Consider the following 25,165-nt stretch of genomic DNA (forward strand, 5'->3'; position numbering starts at 1 on the left):
GTGAACCTCACATAATAAGGAGTAAATTTAAGACAATGTGATGAAATTAAAAATAAATTTTAAAAAAGATAGTTAATTTCTGAATCAGATTTATTAGTTCTATCTGGCCAGATTATTTTTTTAATTACGCCTTATTTTTTAAGTTGGAAAAGATAAGTTAAAATTTTGAACTTACTAAGATAGTTCAGTGTTCCTATTTCAGTTTTGTGGTATTTTCTTGTCGATCATCCAGTTAAGATAATGTCAGCAATTAGCGTGTTTATGTCCTTGGTCGTTGCAATTATGGCATTGCATTTTCACAACTCGACGTTTTGGCTTTGGAACAACCCGTGTGTGGTGGCCAGTTTCGTAGCAGTTGAAGCCCTGAATAGCTATAAATTGGTGTTTTCACAAAAAATACAAAAAAATTAAAACACGTCACCAATAAACATAGATTAGATTAATTGATGATAACCTATATATTTCGGAAATTCTTTTTCCTTCCCACCAACCATTCGTGGGGGCCTGTCAACTAGAATTGTATTCTCTCCTACAAAAACAAAAAAAGATAAAATTTGTTATTTAATTGTTTTTAAATAGAGGACGATATGTCTCAGGAGCAAGAAAATACATAAACAAAATAAATGGTACGTCGAGTTCTTTTCCCCCAAAATGGGAAAAAGAATCGTAATTTGCATCGCGCCTCTGATGGCAATCGCTCAAAGACATTCGTGCTGGCGTTTCATTTTTTTCTTACAAATGGTGGCCGGGATCGGCATCGATCGATTGTGCGCAGGGAATTCGACTACAACGGTTCTCATCTGCATATCTTCCTCCGATGTGACCTTTTCCCCTTTTTTATTTCAAATTTAGGAGCCGAACTATTATAAATGTCATCGGAACAATCAGAGGATTTTGTTCCGCCTTGGCCCGTCTGGCAACATACACACGCAACAGAGGAAAATCACACGACATCCTCCAGTGGATGGGTAGTGGATGGATGCACGTCCGTTATCAAAACGAGAACACACAGACACAAGCAAATGGGAAAAACTTGAACACGTTATATCCTCATTTCCGAGTACATCATCCAGCAAAGCCCCGGGTATTATTGAAAATTTAATTTTTTGTGTTTTTCTCCCTAGGCAGTAGAGATTCCCAGGATTCACAAGAATTGGAATTGAAGAAAAAATTGAGCGAAATTTTCTTGCCAGCAACTGTGGCGCTCACGATGAAGAAGAAGAAGGGGCTTCTAACGAGTCAAGACGGAAATAAATGGACGGGACATACAAACGTCGACCAAATATCTCGAAAGGATGTTATTACTCTCGAGACGAGCCACTGGTCAAAGTCAATCAGGGTGGCTGACTTTGGTTAAAGATGGCACATAATTTCTCCCCATTTTTCTGTCAGATCGGGTGGGAGCTTAGAATGTGACTTGATAGAGCAATCCTGGTGCCAACAGGTCATGGATTTGTCCGCCATTTGAAAGGTCAGCAAGGGCGGCTTGAATTTCCCCTGAACACACACGGAGTGGTTCCCCTGGACAACCGCAGCGCCACAATCGACTTAACACTGTGCACACCCGACATAGCCAACCTAACAACAATAGTGACTGGTCCGTACTGGGGAAGCGACCACCTGCCCGTCTTCATGGAAGTTAAACTAAACTCGACCCCCCAAGCACCACCAAAGTCAAAATGGAAATTCGAAGAATCTAAATGGCAGAACTGGAACGAGGACATCACGACCCAGTTAAAGAATAACAACCCATCAACCAGGGACCCCGAAGTGGCATACAACACCTTCTACTCATCCCTCATGATCTCTAGTAACAAACATTTCGCCCCAAAAAATAGCGATTCCCACCGTGAGTCGAAGAAACCATGGTGGACGTCGGAGTGCAGAGCTGCAGCAAAGAACGCAAAAAAAGCATTCAAAACCTGGCGCTCTACCCTACTGCAAGAAGACAAGTCAAACCTGAACAAAATGGAAGCAATCAAGAAAAGGACAATATTGGCAGCCAAGAACAATGCATGGGAGAAACACCTAGATACGATGGACGCCGGGAATTCATCAAAATTCTGGAAATTCTCCAAGGCCATGATGAACGGAAGGAAAGACTACACCAGCGCCCCCCTCAAGAAAGCCAACGGTGACCTGACTGCTGACCCCCTAGAGAAAGCCAACATCTATCTTGACCAGTTCTCCCCACCATATGATAGTGACCAGTCCAGGATGCCCCCAACCCCTGAATACGAGGAAGAAATAAACAAGAATCTCTCCGGAACCGACCTAGATCCCAACAACTCGGATTTCAGCCTACAAGAACTAACCAGGAGCCTCTCCCACCTCCCCGACAAAGCTATGGGCATCGACAGAATACACAACAAGATGTTGAAGAACCTGAATGCAGAAAACCGCAAGACCCTCCTACAATTGCTCAACCTAATGTTCAGAAAAGGATACGTACCGAAGGAATGGAAATGCGCAATTGTGACACCCGCCCTAAAGCCAAACAAACCAGCAGGAAGCGCCGACTCATACAGACCAATTTCCCTCACTTCATGTCTCTGTAAAGCTATGGAGAAAATGATTAACAACAGACTGAAGTGGCATCTAGATCATCTTAACATACTCCCCAAGGTCCAGACCGGATTCCGAAGAGGATGCACCACCACAGACAACCTGATCCGGATAGAGGCAGCAATCAAAAGAGGCTTCAACAACAGCCACTCCACCACAGCAATCTTCCTAGACATATCCAAAGCGTACGACGATGTCTGGATAACTGGACTCCTGTTTAAATTAACAAAAGCAAAAGTTAAAGGACACACCCTGCTATGGCTTAAGAACTTCCTTACCGGCAGAAGCATCAGAACCCGGGTAGATGACAACCTCTCTGATGAAAGAAAGATATGCAAAGGAGTAACACAAGGAAGTGTCCTCAGCCCCCTACTCTTCAACATCATGCTCGCGGACTTTCCAATGCCGGACAACGGAAGCGAAATATCCCTTTTCGCCGATGACGTCGCGATCTACCACACAGCTAAAACGAAGAAAGAGGCAGAGGGACCGCTCCAAGACCTACTAGATAAGATAGAAGAATGGGCCATCAGTTGGAACTTCCACTTCTCCGTGGATAAATGTGCATCGCTAACGTTCACAAAGAAAAGGAAAAATGAACCAGGACACCGATTTAAACTCAGTGGAGCCGACATAAGTGAAGTGTCCCAATACAAATTCCTAGGAATCACATTGGATCAAAAACTCTCATGGGAACCCCACACGAAGACAATCATCAACAAGATACAGAAAAGAGCTAACTTAATCCGTACGTTGACATACGGAAAGAATACCTTGAAACTGCCACTCCTTATCCGCATCTTCAAAGCCATGATTCGGAGCGCCTACGACTACGGCTCGTTCGTCCTTGGATCCATGCCTAAAACAAGAATAAACAAACTTAATCAAGCCCAAAATCAGATCCTCCGCATCATACTAGGCTGCTTTAAATCTACCCCAAGAGCTCTACTAAACATGGAAACCGGCATCGACCCAGTTGAAAGTAGATGGGAACAACTAGCCTACACATACCTCATCAGACTTAGTGAAAAACCATGGAACCCAGCGTATGACACAGTCCAACAACTAATCAAAGCAACGGCGAAATGGAAACCCAACAGCACCCCAGCAGCCATTATCCACCTGAGGAAACTAGACCAGACAACTAAAACCCTCTTCAAATCCCCCGTCTCGCATACCCCGGAAGTTGAACCTCTCCCGCCATGGAAACACTTTCACATTCCCACCAAATACTTCCCTCTTAAGAAAAAAGAAGCACTCAACTCAACTCGAACAGCCCAAATCTTCCTGTCACTTACTTCATTACAAGACCCCAACCACCTAGCAATCTACACTGATGGATCAGAGTGCGAGTCTTCCAAAACATCCACATGTTCACTCTACGTTCCCCTACATGGAGAAAAAAAGGCCTGGTTCCTTCAAAAACCCACCATCAGCTTTGTCGCAGAACTGTATGGCATTAGGCAAGCCCTCTACTACCTGAACGAGTATGAAATTCCCTCAGTCACCATCTACACTGATTCCAAATCAGCTGTCCAAGCAATTTCAAATTTCAAATGGGAAGCAAGTCCAGCAATACCTGAAATAATAAATCAAATCAGAAATCTTAACTCATCGGGGACACAAGTCACTTTAATGTGGATACCTTCACATGCTGGGATACCAGGAAACGAAATTGCTGACCAACTGGCCACCGAAATCCGTAAAAACGGAAAAAGGACCTGTGAAAATACAATCCAAAACAAAATAGACATTAACCAAACCATCAGCAATGTCAAATCTAAATACAACATCACCTTCAAGAAACTTAAATCACAAACAAACAACATGGCGGTGACGCAGAGAAACGAGACTGGAGTCTTACCTTGGCACATTAACAAGAAACGAAATATCCAAACAGCAATGCTTCGGCTACGCAGCGGGCACAATAAACTAAACCACTTCATGAGCAGATTGGACCCCGAAATACCAGATGAATGTCCTCACGGGTGCCCAGAAAAAGAAGACGCGACACATATACTCCTCTACTGCCAAGAATATTCTGAAGCGAGGGACAAACTCGAAAGGAAACTCATCCCCCTCAACATCCCATTCGAAGTACAAACTCTACTAGGACTGAATGGCTCCATCCCTAAACACACGCAAATGAAAATAGTGATTTCCCTCATAGCCTTCCTTCTCGAATCACATCTTATTGAAAGAATTTAATTTAACCGTCCAAATTCTGTGTTATTCCCCCTCCCCTTTCTCGTGTCTATTTTTGCCTTCGTGCTATGTAATTACAACAAAAATCCAATAAACCGAAGCGAAGGTGTGTAAGGGAAGCCATGGCGACCCGTAAACTGTCACCAGTGGCAACCAGCCATGGCCAGTAGCACCTACCGTATCAAATAAAAAAAAAAACTATACTGGTACTATACTATCTAACGGTATTGTACTGGGTTCCGAAGAGAGTTTGTCACGCTGTTTCGGACCCTTTCAGTCAAGTTATCTTTGAGAAAGACAATAAGTTGCGCGTCGTCTTAGACTACATCATGCACCAAGCTCTTGAAATTTTGTTTGAAATAAGACCAATTTTTTTTATCCCCGTTTTATAAATATTAATGCCAGTCATGCAGATGGGTGACTCCATGGGTTAGACTAAGAAGTATCGGTAATCCAACCGTCTGGAGTTCGACGCACACCAGCAGGTGTTGACGTGTGTTGCTGGTTGCACCCTTGAAAGTTAATTCCGTTCCCATTAAAGGTGTTTGATTGGTCATTGACAAACGCTGGAGTGGGTTAAAAAGTCGTGAATAAATCGTTTGATCGCTTATAAGGGTCCATGGAAAATCTGACGCCAGGCATAGAGGCAGCAGGACCAAGACAGATCGGGCCACCACTCCCACCAAGGATAGACGCCGGGTGAGCGTTAGGACGAGCTGAGTGGTAATAACCAGCTGTAGCTAAAGGTGTTGGGCCGGCAGGTGCATGAGCCGGATAAACAGCATAGGTCGACCCGAATGGACCAGCAGGAACGTACGTCGTGTTGCAGGTGAGGACTGAGGTTGGGTAACCGGCTGTAGCTGGTAGCAGGATGCCACCAAAAGTGCAGATTAGCCAGCGTAGGCTATTGGAGTTGAGAAACCGGCTGTAGCTGAAGTCGGGTAGCGGTAGCCGGCTTTATCATTTTATGCATTATCATATAATATCATATCATATTTCATACATTACCATATTTTTATACATTATCATATTTTTATACATTATCATTTTATGGCCTTTATTCTTTGGGCCAAAACTAAATGCAACCCGGAATTAACTTTAACCGAATAATTTAGTCAAAGAAATCTCATTTGTGGACTTAAAGTTCACTTTCACAGAGGAAATGGTAACTACATTTAACGAAGGTCTGATTTTAAGGAACTCATTGATATCATGGTTCAATGACTTTTTTCCCAACGGGGAATTGTATTGTTAGCATGGAAATCTGGATTAAGAAGATTTCTCAAAGACGAGTTTAATTCCCGTACTTATGAAATTTTGACTGTGGGCCAGAAGGAAGGTTCTCCCATACGCTTTCGTGAAGGACGGAAATATTCTCCGTCCAGTGTTGGTGAGACTCCCTACGCCGTTAGCCCATTCTAACCGGATAAAGAAAAGGCTTCGGGCTTAAACTAGTGCTGTCGGGGGACTCGTCAACTATCGGGAAATAAAAACAAATTTAATAAAATCATTATGTTTAACGCTCAAACTAAGGTAAGGAATAGAAGGGAAAAGAAAAAGAAAAAAATTAACATTTTATTCACGTTTCAAAATAAGAGATATCAGGGTTTCCAAAGTAATAATTCTTCAGAAACAGACAATTCTAGCTGCCAAAATTTGAAATGCAAACAAGTTATTTTAAATATAATCTTGTTTATAATTATCTGCTAATTATTAAATTTTTTTAAGGGAATAAAATGAAAATAATAAAAATTCTGTGGTTTTTCATTAAATTTGATACAATAATTTTAGTTTTCTTGTGTATAGATGATGAGAGAGATACAGCTATAACCCCAAAACGCAATCTGCTGGTACATGATTTTCGATTTTTCAAATGACATATCTCTATTTATTTATGAAAACATAATCAAACACGCGCTTTATAAAATAAATAGTTGTTTGTTTACACAATAATTCCAGTTAATTACGTTTGGGGGAATCACACCTTCGTTTTTGACTTATTGATTGTTATTTGTTGCTTCGTGCAATTAATTGCTCAAAGTTTAAAATATGGCATCAACATCTCGAAATATTGGTGGTGATGCAGATGAAAACGATGTTGTCCAATTTAATTTGGTCATGGTCAGAATGACTTGCAAGACATAGCAGATGAATTACAAATCGACGTAAGTCGTTATGCTCATGATTAAAGAACACAATAAGAAGTGATTTCATGCGTCGTTTTCTTCAGATAGTTAAACCTGCTTCTGAGTCGTCCAAAAGTAATTTTTAGCTTTATTGCAAGAGACTTGAAATAGGAGACCCACTTTACGACAAAAAGGCGATATGCAATTTTCTATTCGATGATGGTAGGGTTTGTGTAGTGCAGGATCGTTCAGGTGGTTCCACATCTAATATTATACGGCATCTGAAGTAAAAAACGGAGTTAACCCTGGTTGCAAAATAAAAGCTCGTGAAGATAACCCTTTTCACCCTCCTCCCAAGGCGTGCTAGTGTAGTAACGGAATTGACTGTAAGTGAAAAAAAACTTTATGACCTGTACACAAGTACACAAGTATGTTTCAAAAGTAATCTCTTCCTATCCATGTTCAAGTCCTTACTTACGGCATTTATAAGTGCCTTGAATCCTCATGATCCTCTGAATCATGATTACGAGCTCCCATCTCGTACTGCCCTTAGTGAATCTTTGGTTCTGGTAAGTATGGCATTGGAAATGGAGCTATGGCTAACGGAGACATTAATGATTTAGCAAATGTCTTGTACGTTAGTCTTTCTTTAGATACTTCAACATCAAAAGCAACAGAAAACTATGAGGCAGTTTCTGCCCACTTTATTGACAAAGATTATAAATTTCGACCCTGTAATTTTGGTAAATACTATCCAGTCATTAGCAAAAGTTGCTGCATATTTGTTTTATCCAATCTTATATAATTTATTTACTTTTGGTAATCTGGAACTTAAAAATATGGTTTTTAAAGATGCCACTGCTGTTTGCCACTTTGAGTTATCAGAAATGTTCTAGAAAAGCATGATGACTTGAGCAAAAGGAGGTGTCTGTTTGAACTGAGAATGCCGAAGAAATTATACTCACAGCAAGTCTCCTTAAATTTTTTTGGTTTGGCTGCTTCACGCACACTTGAACTTAGTAATCAATTAAAGATGGGTTCAAAAATGATTTTCTTTTTAAGAATTAATAAATATGATCAGAGCCATTGATTCCCATTTCAATAGAGGTGCAAAGGCCTGTAATGCTTTAAAGAAAACCTTCAAAAATGCAAAAAATTGAAGCTACTCCGACTGATACGGGATACCAACACCCGTTGGTCATCCACATTGGAATGCTAACTCGGTTTCTCGAAATTGAGCAGTTAGTTTACCGTTAGTTAGCATAAAGCTGTGAAAGACCTAAAAATTCGTCAGCTAAATTGACCTTCAGTCTCCCAAATAATGGAGCTAAAAATGATAGTCGAAATCTTGAAGCCATTTCAAGTTTTGACAACTAATGATGTCATCTGAGACTAACGTCACTGCGTCATCAGTAAATTTTCAGTTTGATCATCTCGTCAATTAGCATTGATGTAATTTTTATTAGGTATCAAGCCCCTTTGTGGCACCTTCGAGATTTTAAAAGTCTCCTTTCGATTAGGAAATTTAAAAATTTAGTTTTCGTATTTATGACAAGCTCCTGCTATGACATCACTTAAGGTGACATGTAAATCGACTGGCAACTGTTGTCATCTTCAAGACAAAACTTTCTGAAACTGAAATGCGTCTGATGATGAATGTAATCTGCAAATAATTTTGTGGTTTAGTTTTCATCATACAGAAAGATTAATGAATAATCAATACAACCTGTCAATTCTATTTTCCACAGCTGCAGCTTTCATTTTTCTTCGTTACAAAATTTCAACCATTAAATCATGCATGCCTTTTAAATGAGGGAAATTTGTTTTGCATCCGAATAAAGTCTGGTATGCAATGATATCACTTAAGGTGACATGTAAACAGTAAATCAATTTCCAACTTGTCAGAATCTTTACGATAAAGTTTTCTGAAATGGAGGTATGTCTGATGATAAATGTAATCTGCAAATAATTGTGTTGATTAGTGTTCATCACACAGAAAGATAAGTGAAAAAAATGAACACATACTCTCAATTCCCTTCTTTTGAACGTTTTCCAGTTGATTCAGCACCTACATGTGAACCATCTGCCAATCTGGTACAGATTTGATAGGTAAAGGAACCATCAGTTGTGACACAAGAGGCATGTTTTTCTTTCCTTATTATAATGTTGCAATAGTTAAAATTTGAAATATAAACACAGTGCTTCACAAGATGAAATCAATCACAAACATTCAAACGATCAAATTTAAATACCCGCAGTAGGCCATGCCACATTCCACAAGCAGACTGGCTGTTGCAAATTAACGTCGTCTGCTAGTCAGCACACAATCAACTAAAAGTCAATCTGTGTGTCTTTTTCTTGGTCAAATATCTCGTGAACCATAAATAACGTAATGCAAATTTAGTCTTTTCCGTTAAATGAAAGGTTCATCTTTCAATTAGAGGTGGTTGCATCCTCTAATTTTAGAAGACATTTTTTTCCTATATTTTAGAAGTTTCCCCTTTTTTTCCCCTTTTTTCTCCCAATCTCTCGTTAATTTCGTTAATACTTAAAAAATTTAGTCATTACCTGTGTAAAAAGTCATTCTACATCGAATGGGATTAGTCGCGTCGCGATCGGAGCAGCACGAACGCGTCACGGTCCCGAAAACCCCTTCGACCAATCACGAATCGCCCTAATTCCCCAGGGACCTTTTAGGGTTAACACTATTTGGAGCGCTGTCGGAACTTTTGTTTCTTCAAATCTCTCACCCTTAAAAGGCAGTAAGCCTTCGGCTTTTTAAAATAAGAATTTTAAAAATCTCACAGGGAAAAAACAGGTTATTTACATGACTAAAGAACTCGCCCGTCACACAACCGAAATGAGGGAAAACTGTGCTGTGCATTTTCTACTAGCAAATGATCTTTCAGATCGGATGAGAACATAAATTACATCGAAACTTTGGTTGCCACCTGTTTCGGCACTCTTTTTCGGCACTTTGATTTCGTCGTTTTCGGCACTGTTTTTGTCGTTTTCGGCACTGTGTTGGTCTTTTTCGGCACCGCCACCAGATTTATTTCCAGGCGTCATGTTTTTGGGAGGGTTGCCAGGCGTGTGTGTTTTTCCGTTTCGGCACTATATTTTTCCGTTTCGGCACTATGTTTTTCCGTTTCGGCACTATTGTATTTATTGTATTTATTATTAGATTTATTTATTGGATTTTAATACAATTTTGTCACCAACTAAAATTTTAACACCACATTATGAAACTCTTTTCCTTTTCCTATTCTGCGTATAGTCTAGTAGGGGAGACCGGGGCTATGTGGGACATTTCTTTTCTTTACGCTGCCATTTATATAAAAATAAAAATTCTGAAAAAATTAAAGTATAGGGGTGATTCCCTGACATTTATTTACATTTGGTAATTTTCTTAATTTTTTTCGTTGATTCGTTTAAGAGTTATGTGATGAAATGCCAACATGAAAAAATGGGCTTCCATTGCTAAATCTGTGCATGTAGAAAACCAACATTTTTTTCCATCGATGTATTCCTTGCACTGATTTGATACATCTTTGTGACCTCTCTGATTGTATTACCCCATTTTTTCATATCATCGAGTTTTTCTGGCAATCATTCGTATTGCAAGTAATTGATGTTTTAGACTCGGAAATTTTAAGTGAATACAACTTTTTCTTAAAGTTAGATTCTTCAATTTTTGAAAGTTGAATATCAGCAATCTCTTCTTTTGAAACAGATATTTGTGCCACAATTTCAGTTTGCTTATTCTGAAATTTGCTTCGCAAATTTTTGGACTCTGCGTGGAACATTTCCTTTTCATCACCACTGATTTTCTACAGAACATTATTTTTATTATTATTAAATTTTAATTATAATAAGTATTAAATTTATCAATACCATCCAATACTCATTAATTAATTTTCCCATATGGTCATTGTAAGTCTTCGTAGTCTTAGTAGAGCTCCAGCCGTCAGGAAGAGGGACGGTACCACAGCCGTCAGAGCGCCCATAGTGGCCTGACGGTGCAATAGCTTTTGCATGTTCGAGGACGTGTGGTTTGCATGGGGTGCCGAAAAGGTTGAAGTTGGTGCCGAAACGATCGAAATTGGTGCCGAAACGATCGAAATTGGTGCCGAAACGGTCAAATTTGGTGCCGAAATGGACATTATTTTTTCATAATCGAGGAAGTATTGTTTGCATGGGGTGCCGAAAACGACGAAATCGAAGTGCTGAAAAAAGTGCCGAAACTGGTGGACACCGAAACTTTATGCCTTACTAGTAAAAGGACGACGTTCTCATTTCCACCATCTTAGATCCACGTTTTAAACTTCATGGGGTTTTTGAATCGTAATACCAGTCAAGCAGTAAAAAATTTACTTTACAGTGCTGCAGAATCCACAAATTTGAACACTGATGAGCAAGGATCCATGAACTAAAAAGGAGTTTCTATGAAAGGCTAAAACGAGGGGCTGTCTTTTCACAGTCAAATACGACTAATGTACCTAGTGCACGTTTCGAGTTAAAATTTAAACAATAAGTCAAACCACTTTTTACAGCTTTCACTTCTCAACGATATCCGTATATTTTCCATGTTCAGATTGAAAAATACCTTTCCGAAACAGAATTGGATCTTTAAAAAGACCCTTGGCAATGGTGGAAAGAAAAAGCCAACCAATATCCCCGTATGTCTGTCCTTGTAAAAAATATCTGTCTATGATTGTTTATTCTGTTCCATGTGAGATAATTTTTTCTAAGATAGGTCAGATTATTACTGATCGTAGAACAAATTTGAGTGCTCACAAAGGCTTCGATGATCGGAATGGGCGTCAAACCTTCCAACAGCTCCTGAAAATAAATATAGTTTTGCATTCATCACAATGTATTCTGATTTTTCTTTTAATTCGTGTCTACTGGAAATCATCTCTAGAAGTTTATTGTTTTTAACAATTAGTTGTATGCTTTCAACGTAAGTTTGGTGTAGCTTTACCTGTATAGGTTATTTCATTCATTACTTCCCATAATTATGTTCTTAATATTCAACCATACTCTTTATTGGTATGTAGTTTGAATCACTCTTTTTACAGCGCACGTATATATGGAGTGGTGACAATCAACGAATTCTTTGCATATAAAATATTGCTTCTCTTTGAAATGAATCACAGGCTTTTACAGTAAAATCATCGTTTGGGTTGAATTTTTTTTCATAATTCATGTTTGAGAAAGATTTCAAACGCAAACGTGACGTATTATACTTCCAAGCGCGCATTGATTTTATTTTTAAGAAGTGGTCTGATAGATGTGATAAAATTTAAAACATAAGAAATTCCTAGAATGGGTCTACGCCTCTACGGTCTACCTATACAAACTGTAAGAATTTTTCAAAACGATCACAAATGGCGCGTCGTTTACGGCTGTAAAATAAACGCCAACCATCTAGCGGTCAACTATAGAACTACATTACAAATAATATTTTCTGTATTAAAAATTGGATTTGACAATAAATCGACATGAAATACAGCTCATAGAATAAACTTAAGAGTAATGAAAAAAATTCTCGCTGTACACTTTTTTTAACACCACATCAGTTAGTTACTACTTATACACTGACAAAAGTGTGACAACAATACAACCTTAATGGTTTTCGTTATTCCGCATTATGTATTGAAACGCATATACGTCAGAAACCCATAACAATTTCCTAAAACATGTATCGTTTATTAACAATATCAATCACTAATAGTTATTTCACGATATAAAACTATGTTTTCATCTATAGTATTTTCAATTCATCGTCCACCATATCTTATGTGAATTGATATTATAAACGAAATAGCGATATGACGTAATCATAACAGGCAGCACACGCAGCGATAAATGGTCTACAAGACTCGCTGTAATAAATCCAAGCGTTTTTTTTTTATATAATAGGCATGCACTTTCCACGAATTCGCATAGGGCAATTAATCATATTTTTTATCGATGTGACCATTAGAAAACCTATATTTCCGATTATTTACGAATCGCATTAATAATATTCTTTCGCTATTTTTTGTGTCTGAACAAATATGGCTAGAAATCTCGTTGCTATCGAATGCAACGCAGATCGATCAATTGCATCTGTTCACGCAATATAAGCACGATCTCTTTGGAAAAAAAAAACAGAACCCATCGTTTTTTAATCTTAGCTCTTTGTTTGCTATTTATTACCCTTCCTCTGCTTCTTTTTCGCCTGAAGCACCAAGCATGTTACGACACTTGGCTTATCAGTAGGCTTATTGTAATATTTGCCACGTACTAAAAAGTCTAAATACTAAATATAACATTGAGACTGCAGACCAAAATAAAGTGCACAAGAACTCTCCAATTTGAAGCTATCGAAAATTGATCTCCTTTTTTCCGCGATGGCAAAATACATTGCATTATTCAATACTGCAAAGCATAACTGCACAATCAATAATTCAATCACTTGCATGGCCAAATGAATAAATGATATTCTCAGCAAACAGATGTATATTAAACCTTTAGGTAACCCATAGTCCCATACAAACGCGGACGCATAAACTTGTACCAGCGTATAAAATTATTATTTGTAACCTAACCAATGTTGATAGAATGTCATTTCGCCAACATAGTGACGGGAAATTTTAGAAGCAACAGCTGTAGAATATACTGTAGACTATATTCCTTCCATTTCCCTGTTTGTTTTACATCTTTTGTGTATCTTCACATAAAAATTATAACGTCAACGTGCAAGATTAAGAATGACAAAGTGGCATGGCGTGTTCCGGCCGTTTGGTTCGGGACCGGCGAGAATAAAAATGCTTCAGCTTTTCACGAATGCGGCCGGCATAGGTAAATATGTATACGCTGAAACAAGGTTAGCTTCGTTTTTTTTATTGTCAAAGCTAAATCTTTATGAGGATGGCTAATGGTTGCCGGTGAAGTAACCCACTCTCAAGAGTCACAACTCAAACATTAAATAGTAGACGGTATATAGGCGTATGGTATAACACACTAGCACAGCTGACGATTCATTCGTGTAAGCGAAAGTTCGGCATTAGTGTAGTCATGTATAACTGAAATAGAGAACGCAGACGAGAGAGGGACATTTTTAGATGCTGGAGAAAAGGTAGTAAAAAGCAACGCTCTGTCGGCTGGCTGTTTGCGCTTGCGCTCGCATTACATAAGTCTCCTAAATAATTATACCGCAAATTTGGTTAGTGCGAAACAAAAGTAAAAAACTCTTCGCTGCTTCCTGTTTCCGTGTTTGTGTAAGGTTATGTTGAATTATTTCGGTTCAAAACTTCAAATTTGTAGCCGAAAAAAAGTATGTAAGGTTTTGTCATCACTAAAAAGAAATCATTGTTAAATTTGAGTTAAAAGTCTTTTTGTCGATGAACGACTAAGGACTAAAAAGTATTGGGTAGACTTTCCACACCGTGAATGGATTACCTTCTTTATTTTACTTCGCGGAATTTTTTCTCGAACCCTATACTATTATTTAAAAGCACATATAGGCAAAAACCATCGAAATGGAATCAGGTAGAATAAGTTGCATGAAGCTAATAAACTTGAGATGAGATTTATTTCTTCGAGACTATACTATACGTGTATAATACTATGCTACCATTTAATTGAAAGTAGTATATTCTCTATTTTAACGATGTTAGATCAAGGCGATAAAAAAAGACGATTATAAAAGGCCCTGGAGACGAGTCGTATAGTTTAAGAAGCTACGAAAAGGAGATGCAGAATTGGTTTTCGGAAAAGAACCAAAGCGGACCAGCAGCTATAATAACTAAGTGAAATGAAAGCTTTTGAGTGGGGGGCTAAGGCTATATAGGAGTCTAGAATTTTTCTGACTAACATGAAAATGAGAGCTGTTGAGGCTCTTTTGATTTGCATGGCAGCTGCAATTGAACCGACAAGCTAGTCGCTTGTTATCATTTGATGTATGTATGATACACCCAGAAAGTTGGCCATTCCCCATCATGAGAATTCTTGCTCTTTTTTCTATAAAAAAGTTGATACAGTGACGCATATATATACAAAAAAGTAATTGGGGACACTGTCATACACAGGGATAGATGCCGCCCTTGCGTCCCTGTTACAGCAGATGCGCTGAAACTTCGTCAGCTGACTGTTACATCAATGCAGATGTATACGTAATTGTACATGGGCATTACCGAGAATAGAGATATGCGCATCGCAATTTTACTTATTTAGCATCATTAAATTACCGTATACGAGAATGACAAACATCGATACTCGCCTATATTCCTTTCTTCGTCTCTATTATTGAATAATAGATAATACGATCCATTTCTGGATGGCTGGGTTGTTTCGAGTGTAACCGTATCAACAGGCGTGGCATAATGCAGGACATTTCGTCCACGTCGGATGCAATGGAAAGGTGAATAGAAATGGCTATACAGAGAATCCTAATACGTTTCGGTACGCGGGTATGCTCTATTTCCATCGAGTTTGTAAATCTTGTCTCCCTCTTGTTGCCCTTTGTCTCTTATTAAAGAACATCGTGCAGCAACGAGTCTGTTGTCTCGGCTTGTCACTGCAGATAAAAACTCCAAGCAGTTGCGAAATTGAACCGAATCATGATTAATGGATATAATAGGGCTCTACACAATACACAGAAGTATCCAGACAAATTCACAAAGAAACATACATTGATACTTTTTGCTGGATTCGGCAGGATTAGTGCAGCGTCGAGTAAAAAAAAAGTTATTGAAATTTATATCTTTCTATCTATGATGTAATGACTAATCCATATATAATAAAACAGCAAGCTTTTGGGGGAGGAGCCTGTGTCTGTGTCAACAATGTGTCAACACAGGCTCCTCCCCCAAAATGGAACATGCCCAAACATGCCCAACACCAGATGTCGTCGCCGTGATGACGCAATCTTTGATGACGCAACAACCAGCATCACCACCAGATGTCTCGCCGTGATGACGAAATCTTCAAGTAAGGTACTGGGCAGATTTCCCACGTTACAATCTTTTACGGGCAGATGATTAATGTACAGAAAAGCGAATAACAAAACAGTCAAACTTTACGCTAGAAAAAAGTTCCCCGGATTTGACCGGGGCTCAGGTTACTCGTAAGAACTATAAACGGCGAAGATTACATTGCACTATACGAGCCCCATATGAACTTTGCATATTTCCAAGTAAAGATCTGTTCAACACGTCGCTGCTCCAAACATTTGTTTTAGACTCTTATTGAATCTCTCGCGAGATAGTGCAATCGAAAGATCTGGGCAGGATAGATATCGTATAGATGGTATAGGCCTATATGTAGGCGTTGGAGCCGTCTGAATGAATGTCCCGGGGTATATAGCAGCACGCAGCGGTACTAGACGTCTAGGTTCGCCGTTGGCGTGGCTCTTTTTCTTTGATCGCGCCGAAGGGACAATGCAGCTCTTTCTAGTTTTCCCTTCATCCCTTCTTATACTCTACTCTCCTCCCTTATTCTCTCCTTCGTGTTCATTTAGTTTCTCTTGTTCTATTGTTTGAAAACTCTTCTTCTTAACATTCTCTTTCTTAGACGCGCAGACAATTGGGTGCTTTGATTTTCCTTCCTTTCTTTCTTTTTTAAAAGCGGGTTAGGACAAATGATTGGCGTCAACTTTTATCGCCACATTTCAGTGCGTGGGGGGGGGGGCTTCTTCTTCGAAAAAGCCGAAAAATCAAACGTGAGACGAAGATGCAATTTTTTTGCACGTATTATTTCGATCCGATTATTCCTCCTAGCTATATAGTTCCTCGATCAGACAAGACCGAAATAAGGCACGATGCACACTGCAACATTATTATTCAAATTTGCTGTAATTTGCAAGAATTTAAGATCGATATATTTAAAAAAAAACTACATTTTTTTTTGTGGATTTATAAGATTCATAGCCGTGAAAAAATTTAAAAATGAAGTGAAAAGGGAAGAAATAAGACAGAACAACATTTGCATCAAATCAAGTCAATCAATCCACATTATAATAAGCCGGAGCGTGATGCAGTTGTTATATATAATATACAGCCTAGATCTAGGAAATATTTCACAAATAGAGTATACACTATATGCATAGGAATAACGTACTGCATACTTTGTGAATGGATATTACCTACGCATCTGCCACAATAAATGAGGGCTGCATTGCATTCGCGCCTTCAGAATATTTCGTCAACCCACACTCGGTTTTCTCCGAGGGCGAGGATGAAAAGCTTTAACAAAAATAGAAAAGGACTCGAACGACACGCTTTTTAAAATTGTTTGAGTTGTGCTTGGTCACGATTTTTGCAAGACAAGTTTTGTCGTATATGTGCGTTGTGGCAAGCGAGTTCATACATGTCGTTGAATGGTCGTATATTTCGTTAAACTATGCCAAAAAATTACAAATTTGAAATAAGACAAAAAGGTCTGTATTTTATAACCTAATATTTACGCATACAAACTACTGCTATACTCCTGCTGGACACAAGACAAGCAAATAGCCACTCTATATGCCCGCTGCTAGTTTCGTAATCACGATAAAAGTGTAACTGAATGCATCAACGTACGTGTACACTCATCACACGTATCGCCTAGCTTATTTCTCGGTAATTCATTTGTTGGAAGCATTTGCTAAGCGGGCCATGCAAAGAAATTAACCCTACATCACTCACCCGACTCAGCAAACAAGGAGAAAGTAGGTCTTTTATATTCAAACACCAATCCTGGCATGGCATAAGCGCCGCTTTCAATGAGCCTAATTTCATGTTCCGTAACGCGACGTTTTCAAATTAATCACCGCATATAATCAAGAATAGGCCTATTTAAGGATCTACTTAAAAGGATCTACTTAATTTTAACAAAAAATTTTAATTGCTGATTTTGTGTGACCTTTTTTTCATTTATTTTCAATGCGCATGTCTGATGAAAAAAATACAAAATCAATTTTTAAACTTTTGCGGCAATGTTTGTTTTTGTAATTTTTTTTTTCACTTTTGTTTTAATTTATCAATATTTATTTTTTATTTTTTTAGAGTGAAGCTTAGTCTTTTTTCATATATTTTGGTTTGCGCAACAACCATGAACACACACGCTGCATGTTATCATAGAATATCGCATAAAACTACCCATGCATTCGTGAATTACTATATAGAGCTAGCCTTAACCCTCCGGCCGCGCCCTTTATATACTTGCGTATATACTTGGAACTCATTTCATTCAGGTCCACTCTAACAATGTGCGCTACGATTGGCTACGTATGTGACACTGCACAATGTAAATTCACTAGACTATACTTACGTTCATCGATACGGAAGCGAAACGAGACATGTGTGGGGGTACACTCACCTTATATAAACCGGGGAACCCCGCAGGAAAATAGAACAGTCAAATACACCATCAGAGCTAACTCCCTTCGCCCTTGTATACACTTTCGCTGTATCCTGTATACATGCAAGTGTTGTTTTCTCTTTCCTTCAACTCATTATAGGACCCAGTTTAGAAAAAGATGCTGTTGAAGATGAATCGTTTGCTGCTGCTGTGCCAGTCTCATCGTTTGTTGAGGTAGTCTTTATTCTTTATTTGCGCTGGTCACTAAAATGTTTTCCTATTTTTATTTATTTAAGAGGGAGGCAACAAGAGCTTTTCATGTAAAGGTCACCGTTTCTTGTACAGTATGTGTACACAATATATACAAAGGCGATATGCGGAGTGCTCATTAGTAGGTAAGAAATTATGTGTCTACAATATGTGTAGGAAAAATCCTCTCTTCTCCGTTTTTCTTTTGTGTGTCTAGTATACCGAACGCTTTGTACCCGTTTGTAGCTCCATTGTATGCGCGAAAATAGCCGAGCGCCTGTATTTTGCAGTATACACATAAACAGGACGCAATTCTCTCGGAGGAAACGCGCGTCATACATTAGAATATAGAAAGGCTCCCAGCGGCAGCAGCAGCAGCAGCTTATTGATTATTGCGCGACGTTTCCGCTCTTCCTCACCTCATTCTTTTATCTTATCTCCTGTTTGCATTTGTTTGATGATTTATGCTGGTAGCTGTCCTAGCTGATGTATAAGACGAGAGTGTGACGAAGACTTAATATTGAATACACTGTCGTACGTATATCTGCTACCAATTATAAATCACACAGTTTTCCAAGCGCAATCTGAAGATAGTCTGCTTTGCTCTTTTGTTTCTTAGACTAGCTCTGTTTTAAAAAATATAGGCTTTTGCTGATGAGCGACACGACGATGGAACGCCGAATAAATGAGTGGGAACACTCTAAATAGGAAAAGATTTCAAAACTCAGATTAGAAAGAGATATATTAGCATAAGGCAACTTCACTCAAAATTGTATGGACAGTTTAAAAATTGAGACAGTAGTTTGATTCGGAAAGGTTTAAGAAATGTGTTTTTGTTTCTAGTTAACCTATATACATTTTTATTGTCTGGATATTTTGTTTCAATTATTGACAAGATTTGAACGAGGGTAATAGAACCAAGATGTGATACAGTATGTAACGGTTATATGCACGAAATATAATTGCGAACGTGTAAGCTTTATGCTATAATTATGTCTATGAATATAAGAAAGGATTGTGTCTTACATATTATATTATAGCTCGCCGAGTGTTCATCGGAGGGGAATCAAGGAGTTGAAGGAAAGCGAAGGGCTGCGCGCAGCACACAACTGATACTCTGTACATTATGTAGGACTGGTACTGATGAGAGATATGGAAGGGATATAGAGCGCGCGGACGTATACGTGGAGAAGACGACGAGAGTTTCATGTTAGCTGCGTGTGCAGCAGAAGCTTCGGCAGCCGCGCGGCGCGGAGGGGCTAGCTCCTTTGCCTGGGTAGAAAAGACCTATCCCCTATGTTGCAGCTGTCAGTTCGGTTCAGACCATCGCCCTCGTACTGTGTGTGCTCGTCTGTGTCGTGCAGCGCTCTTATACTCCAGCACAGTTCTATATAGTGCCGTGTATAAATACGAATCTGCTGATATAAAACCGCTCTCAAAGTGATTCGACTCGAATTTTTTAATATTTCAGGTGAATGTTTTGAAATCACCGCTTCAAAACCAGTGACTACAGTTCATTGTCAGTTTATTTAATATAGCTATAAAAAAAAGACTGAAATTATTACTGCGTCGTTCAAACTTGTGGGTGACAACCGAAAAAATAAAAGAATAAAACGCGCTTCTCTTGGATTTTAATATGTGATGGCCGGTGTTTCATTGGGAATCAAACACGCAAAACAAAGTAGGTTATAGACTTTCTGATTGAATTTTCAGCATCGATGCGTTTTCCTAGTATTATTAATTACGGGATCGGAATAAGGAAATATATTTAAGTGCTTCGTCAAAAGTTTTTGTATTCTATTTGTAGACTATATAACCTTTATAATTCCAAAAGTTGCATAGATACTATATAATAGTTACTCCCGACCTATTGCAGTTAGATTCCTTATTATATAGCGAGTGCAGTAGTCTGATGCAGTCCTGATATTCAGTCCAAACTTTTGTTTGAAACAAAATTGAAATCTCCCTAACAACGTTCAGGAGAAAAAAAAACACATCACAAAGTTTACTTGTTATATAGTAAAAATATAATATATTTTTACGACAACTTAATTGTCTCTTTCAGTGAGTTTTCTTGGATTATTATATTGGGTACACAGTAAACTGAAATAATGACGTTTATCATCTACTACGTGTTAACGGATAATGTTAGTTAAATTAATGTTAACTTAATCTCGGAGGAAATCAAATCACATTTATAGCAAATCTAATTTTTTTTTTTATAGTGTGTAAACATCGCTGTCCTCATTCAATATTCCTTATGTATTATCCAAACTACATAATACACCCGATGGGATTCCAATTTAAAAAAGAAAAGCAATGGGAGGAATAACAACAAGAAACTATTTGGTGTCACTGGCTTTTGGTTCAAAAGACTGCTGTGTATTGTTTCGACACTAGCGAGCGCGTATTATTGTTTTCCACCACGGAATCCTCGGTGTCAGTGGAAATGAGCACTTTCCTTGTTCATTTTCTATTCAGTAGGACATTCAACAATACACAATGTCTATTACTATTACAGTCTAATATAGTCTATACATGGCTAAATAGTAAATATACAAACGGCGTCTAGGTTAATTTTCCCCGCTTCCCAGATTAGCTCGACAGTTTTTGTATTAGAATTTAGAATAAAGTGAAATGAAAAAGGGCATGAAATATCTCTGCTCTTTAAAGGATAATCGCACAGTCACTAAGGTCTCGGAAAACCTTTGTATACCAAAGCTTAATCTGGGGCTCACAGAGCAGCATAGTTTGTGGGCTGGTAGATTGGTTTTCATGCTTTTAAACTTTGCGCGCGAGTCAGGTATACGTAAAGGGAAACAGCCGGGTTTTATACCTTGTGCACATTATGTAAAGCTTCGTTAAAGTTGGGAGGTCTATTGAAATTTTTTTTTTTTAATGTTGCCATTCGTCAGTCAAAATGTTTATAGAAAAGCGCCAGGCCCAGCACTGCTAGCGGGGACGAGAGTCTCTCGACAAAGAAAGAAGAAGAAGAAAAAGAAAAAAACAACACTCTATAGGCAGCGTCGTCCCCTTTTCTGTATGAAAAATAAAATGATCAATACTACTCGTTACTCTTTTCATATACATCACACACGTTGACGGGGGCGGGGGATTTGTATTGTTATCGCGTATATAATGAATGCTAGGAAACGATCGAGTTTAAGGTTTGGATTACGAGCGATTTCCCCCGCTTTTTCGTGAAGTTCTTACAGCAGCAGCAGGATGTGGTTCTTAGGTAGCAGCCGACATGTCACACACACACATAGCTGTGGCGGCGCATGTATCAACAAAAAATTCTCTTTTTTTATTTTTTGTTCCCCCCGTCAAAAGAGTAAAGGGATCCGATGACAGTGGGGTTGGGTTGAGCCGCTTAGACTTATCCCCCTCCTTCTTGGTACGGTGTATAGCCCTCGCTGACAAACATCACAGAAGACGAGTCTATACCGGGGAGAACCGAGAGAGAGAGAGAGAGAAAAAGATAGTCTCTACGTGAACATATAAACAGTAGCGCACACTCAGTACTCTGGGTATATGCTGCACTGCACATGCACACACTTGGGCATTAGGGTACTAGTTAGTTTTGGGGGGATAGGAAGAGCTATTATCCCATCCAGCCTTGCAAACTGAAGCCGAATATGGTATAGTGGTTATTAAAGCCGAGTACTAGATATATTATTCGATGCTCTTCGCCGCAACATCTATAAAAGAATAAGGAGCAGTATATACGTATACTTAAATGCGCTTAAATGCTGAGTTATCCTACTATATAGACCTAAGTAAACACGTTCACTGGTTTGGGTGGAGAGAGGAGGAGGGGGGGTTTGGCTGAATCGGTAAACTTTGACACAAAGTCCATACATACATACATAGGCTATACATACGCTGCGATGCAGCACCTACGGAAGCTGCTTGCTGGCTGTGCACAATTGTAACTTGATCTTGACTCAACAGCAACGTCGAGAGAGCCCTTGACTTTTCAACAACACGCACACTTCTCCTTAGCCTTGGCGCCTTGGCCCGCTGCATTCGAAATAATAACCATCTTTTATTATATAACGAAAACAAATCAATACTTTAATAACGTATTTATTTTGATTTTGAAAGGGCCCTATAGAATGCCTATTGACATTTAATTGCTCGTATAGACGCATTATTATTCTTTTGTATTCAAATCATCCACGTCACGCGCACCAAGTTGTTTGTTCGTTCAAATATTCACTAATAAGTGTCGTCCTTTAAAAGACAAATAACTTTAGTCATCAACAGCGTGGAATAAGTTTGATTATTAACAACTCCCACGAATTCCCGATAAAACGCCCATTGAATTTTATTTCAATGTTGCATAAAAGGTCCTCAAAACTATATGTCTGATGATTGATTTCATTATATGCAGGTTTTTCGTTGAATGATGGACAGAAAAATGTTTTCGGATTTTAGATGAATTCGTCGGATGGGAGATGATTGTGATTGTTATTTACAGTAAGCGAATAACGGTCTGCACCGTTCAGAGAAATCCGCTTTGCCAGTAGCAGTTCGTCTTGTTTCGTCCATCTTCAATTTGTTGAACAGTAACTTTTCGTGAGCAGAGCAAATGTTGGCCACCCTGAAGCGATTAGTTTCGGCGCATCGGTCTCGACTTTCATCGAAAATGACTCGACCACTCGGCACCGGCTCAGCTTTCCTTTTACTCTTGTTATTCCATTTGAGCAATCAGCTATTTACTAACGCCTCTTCACTGCCATCAGCAGGTAAGCCAGACTCAAAACATTTTAATAAAAAAACGGATTAATTATATCATTTTGTTTGCAACATTGACAATGCGCCGAATAATATGTCTAAGAAAACGTTTTTTAGTCTTAGTTAGTTCGTCTGGATATATGGCATACATAATGTACAGTAATGGTATAATTCCATGAATAAATAATGCCTCTTATTTTTGCGGAGGCTACTGGGAATAAGTCCCAGACGAAAAGATTCTTAATCTAATTGTTCTCTCTCTCCTTCTATAACAAGATCAAATAATATGTTGATTTAGTTTTTTTTTAGTCGCCAAATTAAAATAGATAATGAAGGACTAGACACTAGACTAACACCAGACACAAGTAAATAATGGTTTCAAGCTGAGTGTAATCACAAATAATTTAGACTTTAAATATTTACGTACATCACCTACAAACACTTTGGGAACTTTCGAGTTTCAACAGTCTACATACTTAATCTATTAAAATATTTGTATTCTGCTCTCTCTTTCTCTAAATAAATAAATTTTACCGCTTAATTCTAATGACATTAATTACAAGCTAGATATTGTTTTAGCTTATTAATTGTTCTCAGAGTTTGCTCCGTCTTTGTGTATAACACTGGAGATATACTAGTTCTATGCACGTGTACAAAGCAATTCGTTTTTTGTACACACACACTAAGGTAACACAGTCTGCGTAGCTCTTTATTGTTTTGGTATATAAGAAAGAACCCAACAAAAAAAAAATAATGAAGTCAATTAAAAAATAAATCCCGCGGGTCCCTGCGTGCGTGTTACGGAGCGTTAAATCAAGCTGTCACTTGGAGTTCAACTTCACCGTTCCAGTACTTTTTATTATCTGTTTCTGTGTCTTTTATTCGATGCACAGTCTTTCTTTTAGAAACTAGTACCCTGAGTTTTTTTAATGATTTATAGCGTTGAATTATATCCTCATTCGAGTACGGACTGCGTACAACCCAGGTAGCTATACATTCGTAATAAATGCTACAGTCACTTATTCAGCAGCAATTGGAGTGAGATTAAGTTAAATCGAAATTTTATTTAGTGTTTGGCACCAAAGAGATTCCATCGAGTTTTTTTTTTAGATTCAGATTTTTACCTCCGAATAAATCAGGTAAAAGCTGCTTCGTCATAGGAGAGTTGGAGTTCAAATTGATTGATACAATCTTTATAAAGTAATGACTAATGAGATATTGAAAGGTTCATGGGGAACTAGCCTGCCTTCATTACATTCAGTTAATAAGTTGTGTCTTGTGCGTCGGACTGTACGTACCGTATCAACTTTATAAAGTTTTTTTTTTCTATGAAAGTGTTGCAAATCGGAAGATGCTACATTCGCTACATTCGCTGCATAAGCATATTGGTCCAACCAGTAATTCAAGTAGTAATGCAATTTGCCTATAATCATTGAGCTGCCTTCGCTGTGTCATCCGTTAATTTGTTGTAATTGAAGCCGTTTTATATACTGAGTTGGAAACAACGCTCTGTCGGTATCACCAACGTACTAGATATATATATACGATCTAAAATAATCCGTCATGTTGGGATGATGACCAGCAACCGTATATACTACACGAGATCAGTTCGCGCAAATGTAGACAACACCCGTCGTCGTTGCAGCTCTAGCGTGCCCTTATTTCCTCGAGTATTAATCAAGTTAGTTGGCTTGATGACTTTATTCAGGAGCTTTTGGCTGCACCGCCTGATGAGGAGGGGGATTTGGCTCGCAGAGTCGTCGACCGCAAAGACTTGCGCTGGTTGTGCTGGCCAAAAGAGGCAGAGTCTGGATTTGGGTGGGGGGGAAGAGAAGAACAAACCCTCTGGTTTTGATCACATCACCAAGCCCCAAAAAATAGCCTTTGCAGGGTCTTTAAGTGCATAACCTCATATCTTTCTTCAGATCTTTTCAGAACTTATAGTCGTATAC

General features: G+C 38.6%; 1 protein-coding gene and 2 long non-coding RNA genes across 3 annotated transcripts in view; 1 reads left to right on the forward strand and 2 right to left on the reverse strand.

The window, feature by feature from the left end:
• Positions 1-3,069: 3,069 nt before the first annotated feature.
• On the reverse strand, positions 3,070-4,645 carry LOC124344118. The gene is made up of 5 exons (XR_006919548.1): positions 4,430-4,645; positions 4,211-4,286; positions 4,045-4,144; positions 3,339-3,424; positions 3,070-3,135 (listed from the first exon to the last, which is right to left on the reverse strand). It is a non-coding gene; the product is annotated as an uncharacterized LOC124344118 (long non-coding RNA).
• Positions 4,646-8,447: 3,802 nt separating this feature from the next.
• Positions 8,448-9,412, reverse strand: LOC124343848. Its single transcript, XR_006919351.1, has 3 exons — positions 8,922-9,412; positions 8,623-8,855; positions 8,448-8,559 (listed from the first exon to the last, which is right to left on the reverse strand). It is a non-coding gene; the product is annotated as an uncharacterized LOC124343848 (long non-coding RNA).
• Positions 9,413-19,790: 10,378 nt separating this feature from the next.
• LOC124343406 (protein turtle-like) overlaps positions 19,791-25,165 on the forward strand; it is a 47,679-nt gene continuing 42,304 nt past the window's right edge. The window contains exons 1-2 of the mRNA XM_046796716.1: positions 19,791-20,154; positions 22,870-23,224. Coding sequence (XP_046652672.1) covers positions 23,068-23,224 — 157 coding nt within the window. The 5' untranslated portion in view covers positions 19,791-20,154; positions 22,870-23,067. The remainder of the gene's footprint in view (positions 20,155-22,869; positions 23,225-25,165) is intronic.

Source organism: Daphnia pulicaria, chromosome 1 (assembly GCF_021234035.1).
Source record: "Daphnia pulicaria isolate SC F1-1A chromosome 1, SC_F0-13Bv2, whole genome shotgun sequence".
Classification (NCBI taxonomy): Eukaryota; Metazoa; Arthropoda; class Branchiopoda; order Diplostraca; family Daphniidae; genus Daphnia; species Daphnia pulicaria.